General features: G+C 54.9%; 1 protein-coding gene across 1 annotated transcript; it reads left to right on the forward strand.

The window, feature by feature from the left end:
- Window positions 1-70: 70 nt before the first annotated feature.
- NCDN (neurochondrin) lies at window positions 71-3569 on the forward strand. The gene is made up of 6 exons (XM_061449804.1): window positions 71-212; window positions 591-1577; window positions 1790-2016; window positions 2192-2416; window positions 2629-2771; window positions 3039-3569. The coding sequence occupies exons 1-6, from the start codon at window positions 117-119 to the stop codon at window positions 3473-3475; spliced, it is 2115 nt and encodes a 704-aa protein (XP_061305788.1). The 5' UTR covers window positions 71-116; the 3' UTR covers window positions 3476-3569.
- The last annotated feature ends 3917 nt before the right edge of the window (window positions 3570-7486 follow it).

A 7486-nucleotide genomic window follows, 5' to 3' on the forward strand; every position in this document is an offset into this window, starting at 1 on the left:
GCTGTGACGCGGAAGCCGCGCGTGGATTGGCTGGAAGGCAGAACGGGGCGGGGCATCGGTAAAGGGCCCGGCGTGCTACCGGGTGCGCTCCGTGTCCGTGCGGCGGCCGCCGGGCCATGGCCGAGGCCGCGGGCAGCTCCGCGCTGAGGCGGTGCCTGGATGTGCTCAGGGACGCGAGGAACGACAGCGAGCAGTTCGCAGCGCTGCTCCTGGTAAGGAACCGGGGCGCAGGGGGGCGGTGCCGCGGGCGCCACCGGGTCGGGAGAGGGCAGGGGGAAAGCGAAACCCGCGTGTGCGGAGGTCGGGGCTGAGCGGCGTTGGGAGCCTCGGGGCGAGGCGCTTCAGAGCCCTCACGGTCCCATCAGCAAGGCAGAAGGAGCCCGGCCTTGTCCGGGTGCGCTGAGGGGTCATGCGTGCTGCCACGCTCCCAAACCCCCCTGGGAAAGCTCCCGTTAGCGCTTAGAGCAAGCGCCCAGCTCAGCGGGTGCTTCTCTGCGCTAATAAAAGCTGTTTAAGGCTTCTTACTTGCCTGTTGAACCCTGTACATTCTGCAAACCGCTTGCAGTGCTCACCCCTGGTTTGCCTTGCAGGTGACCAAAGCGGTCAGAGCTGGAGAAGTAGACGCCAAGACCCGTCGCCAGATCTTTGATGCAATTGGATTCACATTTCCCACTCGCCTGCTCGCGTCTGCGAAGCCCCCACCGGGCTGCCCCGATCACACCTTCCGGGCGCTGGGCCTTACTCTGCTGGCATGCTTCTGCACCGATCCCGAGTTAGCGGCGCACTCCCAGATCCTGAACAAAATCCCAACCTTCAATGACATCCTGGTTTCCCCCTGCAATCCGGACAGCGCACCCATGGTTGATGATGTATACCAGTGCCTCAGTGCCGTCATGGCCACAAGCAGGGGGCCCAGAGAGCTGGTGACCAAAGGGACAGTGTCTGCCCTGTGCCAGGCATATGTGAATTGCAGTTATGGCTCTGACCGTGCGTTGGCTCTGCTCCTGGGGCTGTTGGCCATAGCAGAGGAGAAGTGCTGGCAGAGAGATGCTCCACACCTCCTGGCCGTGCTGAGCAAGCTTTCCGAGGATTTCCTCAAGACTGAAGACATGACCAAATTCGAGCTGTGCAAGGTTCTGCCTCATTTCATCCCCTTGTCACCACCGCTCACACAGGACCCACAGGGCTCTGAGTGCCTCCATAGGCTTTACAAAGGGCTGGCTAACATCTTGGGCAGTAAACTCAGCCAGTCGCAGCGGGACCCTGCCCTCAAGCTTGCTGCCTGCCTTGTGCAGGCCTATGGGTCAGAGTGGATCCCAGCAGGCAGTGCTGGAAGCAAGTTCCTGGCCTTGTTGGTGAACTTGGCTTGTGTGGAGGTCCGCCTGACCCTAGAGGAGCCAGATCCCTTGGAGGTGGAGGGGAAGAAAGAAGTGGTAACAGCCTGCTATGTCCTTATTGAGATGGGGATCCAGGAGTGCCTGAGAGAAGAGAAACCACTGCTCGAGGAGGTGCAGAAAATGCAACTCATGAGGATCATGGAGGAGGCATTTGGAGCTGTAATATTCTACCTGAGGCAGGTAATGCAGGGTTTGCAAGCAAAGAGCATGTTTTTGTGTGTTTCTTGGGGAGGCTTTTACAGCTGCTAACCAGGATGCTTACTGGGTGCTCAGCAGCTCATGGCTGTGTAGAGGCAAACTGCATCTGGGCCCACTGCAGTTTTCATACCTACAGCAGCTCGATAGAACAGTGGCCCGAACATCATTTTCTTTTTGCTTGCTTCTTCATGCAGGTTAAACAGGAGGAGCTACAAGATCCTTTCATATTTGCTTCTGTTCGAATCCTTGGAGCCTGGATGGCAGAAGAGACATCCTCCCTCAAGCAGGAAATCTGCGAGCTCTTGCCCTTCCTTGTTCTTTATGCTAGAAGGCTTTTCAAAGAGGGCAGCTCAGCTCAGAGTCCTCCCCAGTCAGAGGTGGTCAGCACCGAGGGCTCTGGCTTACCCCAGGATGCTCTGAGGTGTGTATTTTAATCACAGAATTGATGCATTTCAGCACAAGCCTGCTCAAATCTTCTCTTTTCCATTCTCCCTGCAGTGCCAGTTCCGTGGCTCTTTTTTTACCCCCCACAGCTGGATTAAATGCAGGGCTTAGACCCATTCTACCTCGTGCTCCCAATTTTTTTCCCCTTCCAGGCTTCTGCTACCTGGTTTTTGCCATTTAACAGCAGAGGACAGGCCCCGGGACATCCTCATCTCAGAAGGGGCACCAGCACTGCTGTGTGAGTACTTCCTCCATCAGTGGGAGGTGCTGACCTCCAAGCCTGGGTCCCTGACTCCACTGACAAGCACTGAAATGAGTCTGCAGACCATGTGTGGGATCTTCCTTAACCTGGTTGTGACAGCACCAGACCTCATCAGGTAATGGAGCCACAAGAGGTTGCTCCGATTGCACCCTCTTTCTTCCCAATGACGTTGTGAAGTGAGCTTACAGGATCTGTTAAAGCTAAAAAGGGATGTCCCTTTTTCAAAAGCAGTTACATTACTTTTTTGGTGCTGCATTTAACCTTGACATTTCCAGGTGCTTCTGGCTCTGCTCAGGAAGCACGGCTCAGGTTTTGCTTTCTCTCTAGGCAAGACAAAACCTTTCGCTCCTTGATGGACACGCTGATGAAGTCTCTTCCACTTCTGCTGCCCCAGAAGGATCACCTGGCTCTAGCAGCAAACATTGCCACTCTGGGCCTGATGATGGCCAGGATCCTTGCAGATTCCACAGGTAGGAGGAGTTCCCATTGGCAAATCACTCTGGCTGATTGGGCTGGAGAAGGCAAATATGAGGGAAGCAGGTCCAGTTTGTAGTTGGAAAAGTGGCAAAACCAAAAGCCTGGTGGAGTAAGGAATAGGCAGGAAATACAGCAGGCTGATGCACTGGGATTAAGAGATTTCTCAGGCAGGAGGGGGTTATCCTGCTCTCCCCAAAAGCCCTGCTGCAGACAGAAACACTGAAGGGCGCTCTGTATCAAATAATTCCTTTTTCTTCCAGCTCTCCAGGGGACACAGCGTACCAAGGAGTTCTTTGGGGCTGCCATTTCCTTCCTATCCCAGGCTCACACTGCCCAAGCAGAGCCTGGCAGTGACAGCTTGACCTTGGCTGTTTCGCCTGCCTACACGAGTGCCTGGGCTGACATCAGTGAGCTCTGGTTCCTGGGAATGCAGGCCTTGGCCGGCTGCATCCCACTTTTCCCCTGGCTGCCACAAGGCATGCTCCAGGTGCAGTGGCTGGAAGGGCTCTCCGAGCTCCTGACCCGTGTTGCTGCAGCCTCGGTGGACTTTGAGCTCATCACTGCTTTCCAGGGGGTGCTGGTGGAGCTGGCCAGAGCCAGCAAGCCCTGCAGGGACGTGATCCTGTCACACCACGGCAGGGAGTGGGCCAACCTCTATGGTATGGCAGCTTTGGAACAGTGTCTGTCTGAGCAGTGAAGAGCCAGCAGCACCCTGGTGTGGGGAGCAGTCAGCACAAGATCTGGTCAACATCTGCCCCACACCCTTTGGTGCCAGATGGGGATAAAACCACATTCAGTACCAGACTTCCTAAACCTGGAGTGATGTGGCAGAGATGAGCCGATGCACAGAGCTCTTGCTGCCTCAGAACGTTTCAGCATACCCCCACTTGACCCTCTGTTTCTTTTCAAAAGCAGCCTGTATTATTAAAGACGTTTTTCTGTTGCTTTGTTTTTCATACTCCTGCAGTGTTGGGATTTATTTCTGCCCAGGGCCCTCAGAGCTTGCCTGCTTCTGCCATTAACACACTCCCAGTTTTGTCGCAGCAAGGGTGTCACTTTAAGTCAGAGGCTTGCACGTGTTAACGTGTAAAGCAACTTGGCACTACACACAGAAACCTGCAAAAAGCAGGAACAGGGACAGCTTTAATATTTACTGATGGCAGTGCCCTGTGACTTGGCACAGACCTGGCCCCTTCCAATGGGAAGCTGTAGAAACGTGCTTGCGCCATATGGGACAACAACTCCCTGTTCATGACTGACACCAGATCATCATCGTAATTCCAAATGTATGTTTAGAAACCCTTCACAGCACACTTGAAATGGCCCGGTGTTCCCTGTTAAGCACCCACACATGGCACAGCCGCAGGGATTTGTATTTCCCCGGGCTCCCTGGCTGCAGGGTTGGGATGTAAAGGGATTTTCCCCTATTGCCAGGCTATGGCTTCAACCTGGGCTGCAGCTCTTCCACCAGGTGTCAGTCGAGGAGCAAGTTGGGAGCAGCAGCCTCGCCGGAGCTGGATCTGCTCCCAGACCCAGGCGCTGATCCCGGCTGTCCCCAGAACTGCAGGGGGGCTGCGGAATCGTTTGGCACAGAGGAAATCGAGCAAAGCAGAGCTGAGCTGAGCTGCTTTGTACCAGATCCTTAGCTCTGTGAAGGCAAACATAGCTGGAGCGGAGGCAGCCGCTGCTGCTCAGGGCAGATCTTTCTGATCTTTCCAGCTGAGCTCAGAAAAGTTCCTGCAAGCTGGGACAAAGGTGGGTGCTCCCAGAAGGCAGCGATGTAAGCCAAACACACAAATGAGCCTCCTGGCCTTGGAAAAGAGCACAGCTGCCTGAGTGTGGGCTGGGAGAGCGTCCCCGTCCTGCCAGGAGCACCCCAGCCCTGCACCCAGGGAAACAGCAATGCATTGGAAGAATCAGAAACATTTCAGATTGCCATAAAAACCATCCCAACCCTCAAATGCTTTACCTTCCATTCTTCCTGGGCCCGTGTGCTCTTCTGCCTCTGGTCAAAGGGTGTGGAATTCCTGTTAAGGAAAGACTCTCATTAGTGCTAATGAGAGGCGCCTTTATCAGCAGGAGGGTGCCCTGCTCTCCTCCCTCCCAGCACTGCACTGGGCTCACTGTGGTTCTCCGTGCTGGCTTGGCCATCCTTCATCCCCGCAGGCAATGGTAGGAGCTTCCCCAACACCTGACCAGAGATCCAGCCTGGTCCTGAGGACCCTATCCCAGACCAGAACAGCCCCAAACCCAGAGGCCTTTAGCTGCTTGTCTTCAATTCCAGGCAGGCTAACTGGGAGCAAACCAAAGCCCAGCGAAGTTCTCCATTTTATCCTTCCCCACATCCTAGGGCGCTGGGGTTTGGCCCCCAGCAGGTGCCTGGGAAGCACCTGACCCTCATTCTCATGCTCCTCCAAGGAAATTCCCATCAGGTGAAAGCATCCCAGAGATGCTGTTGTGTAGATGTGGGGGCTCCTTGAAGACTATCATAGAATTCCAGATTGGTTTGGATCGAAGGGACCTTAAAGCTTCTCCAGCTCCAACCCCTGCCATGGGCAGGGACCCCTTCCACTGGAGCAGCTTGCTCCAAGCCCTGTGTCCAACCTGGCCTTGAACACTGCCAGGGATGGGGCAGCCACAGCTTCTCTCTGTGCCAGTGCCTCAGCACCCTCATAGTGAAGGGTGGTGATACCCTCATATCACCATCCTCTTGTCCTGGGACACCACTTTCCAAGCACATTCTAGGACTGAGCACCCCTAAAAGGCCATTGTCCCTCCCCAAGGCCCCTGGCTCTCACAGCAGGAGCTCAGCACATTCAGGAAGGGAGAGCACAGGCCCTGGTGGAGGCCCCCTGCCATGTGGGTGCCTCCTTTGGCTCTGCTTGTGCCAGGCTGCAGGCCCTGGCGTGCCCAGCATGGCTCAGCCCTGCGCTAGGGAAACAGTGCCAAGGCTTCAAAGGCTGTGGGGTGACTCCTTGGCCACCCCAAGCTTTGTAAACCCAACTGCAAGTTCTCCCCTGGCAGCATTTACCACTGTGGCACCGATGCTCCAGTGCCAGAAAGGCACCACCTAACCTCCCTTGTCATCTGCCCCGCTTTGAGATCCCAGCACAGAGTGGAATTGCAGCCAGCAGCACCCAGAGGAAACTGTGCTTTATCTCCCAGTGCCTTTTCAACACCAGGACAAGCCCTCCAGGAATAAGGAGATCATTCATCGTGGCTTGGATGAGGTGGATAAGCCCCCAGAGGAGCAGATGCGCATGCCATTTCACTTTGACAGCTCAAATGTCCTAACACCATTGCAATCCCCACCACAGCATGCATTATCCTACACTGTTTATTCACATCACCCCAAAAGCAGTGGCAATAAAAGTATTTCATAGGGCTGTTATGTGGCTGCTAGTGCAGCCCCTTCCCACAAACCTCATGCAGTGAGAGGTGTCAGGGCTGCCCCCTTCCCTACCCTCCCCTTGACAGGGTCCCCATCCTTCTCCCCAAAGCCCTGCCTGGCTCTCCAGCCCCATACCAAAGACCTTCCTTCCCCACCTGGATTCCCAGGAAGGAGATGTGGGAAATGATAGGAGCAGCCCACATTTCTCCCAGGTGGTGATGGGAGCTGGGCTTCTGGAGTAAAACCAGTTCACCTTTGGCTGGGGCAGAGACCTGTGCTCACGTGCTCTTGCTTCTGTGTCCCTACTGCAGGTATTTTCAGCAGGTATTTTCACTGCTGAGCCCTGAAAGCCGAGGTTGCTGCCTCAAGGAAGAGCCAACAGAGACACTGATCACCGGTCATTGGTCACTGATCACTGGGAAGGAACCTTGGGAACTTCGGTACAAAACCAGTTTTCCAGAGACTTCTGGCTTGGGTGCAAATGCAACAAGTGGTCCCTGGGGTGGAGACCTGGCCCAGAGTGACAAAGAGGGCTCCCCATAGCTGTGGGGCGAGGGGACAGCTCTCATGTTGAGGACCTTGAAATGATCATGTCATTGTTAGCAAACACAAAGGCTTTTTGGCAGAGCAGAACACAAGCACAGCTGGTCCTTACCCTGGGAGGCTAAGAGCAGGTAGTGGGGAACTGCAACAGAGCACCCTGTGTTGTGATGACACCCAGCACTTGCCGTGGCCATGATGAACCAGTAACAGAACCAGTGTGTGTGCAGCACCCAGTGTGACCGTCCTTGGCCCTGCCTGGGACCTTGGGACAGCAGGTTAAAGCAAGTAATTGTTCATCCTCACTGCTGTGGCTTAACGCTGCCTCCTGCCCATGGGAGACCCATAGGATTAACTTGTCCTCATCACCAAGAGGGTGAAAATACTTGAAGCTGTACAGAGCGAGCATCCTCCTGCTTGCCCCGGAATCCCACATGCGGGCTGGTGCATGGATTTTGCAGTTTCACCTCTTTCAGATAAATAAAGACCAACATTATATGGACCAGAGGAGCAGGGGACGTGAAGAATGAACGGGAAAATAACTGCAAAATACAGCATGTCAAATCCAATTTTTTCCCAGCAAATGAAATGGATCTGGTTCCTACGGGCAAGGACCCCTTCCACTGGAGCAGCTTGCTCCAAGCCCCTGTGTCCAACCTGGCCTTGAGCACTGCCAGGGATGGGGCAGCCACAGCTTCCTTGGGCACCCTGTGCCAGCGCCTCAGCACCCTCAAAGGGAAGAACTTCTGCCTAATGTCTAATCTAAATTCACCCTCT

This window comes from Pezoporus flaviventris, unplaced genomic scaffold (assembly GCF_033815535.1).
Source record: "Pezoporus flaviventris isolate CSIRO_AGI_PZ_B2104156 unplaced genomic scaffold, CSIRO_AGI_Pfla_v1 ptg000008l, whole genome shotgun sequence".
NCBI lineage: Eukaryota > Metazoa > Chordata > Aves > Psittaciformes > Psittacidae > Pezoporus > Pezoporus flaviventris.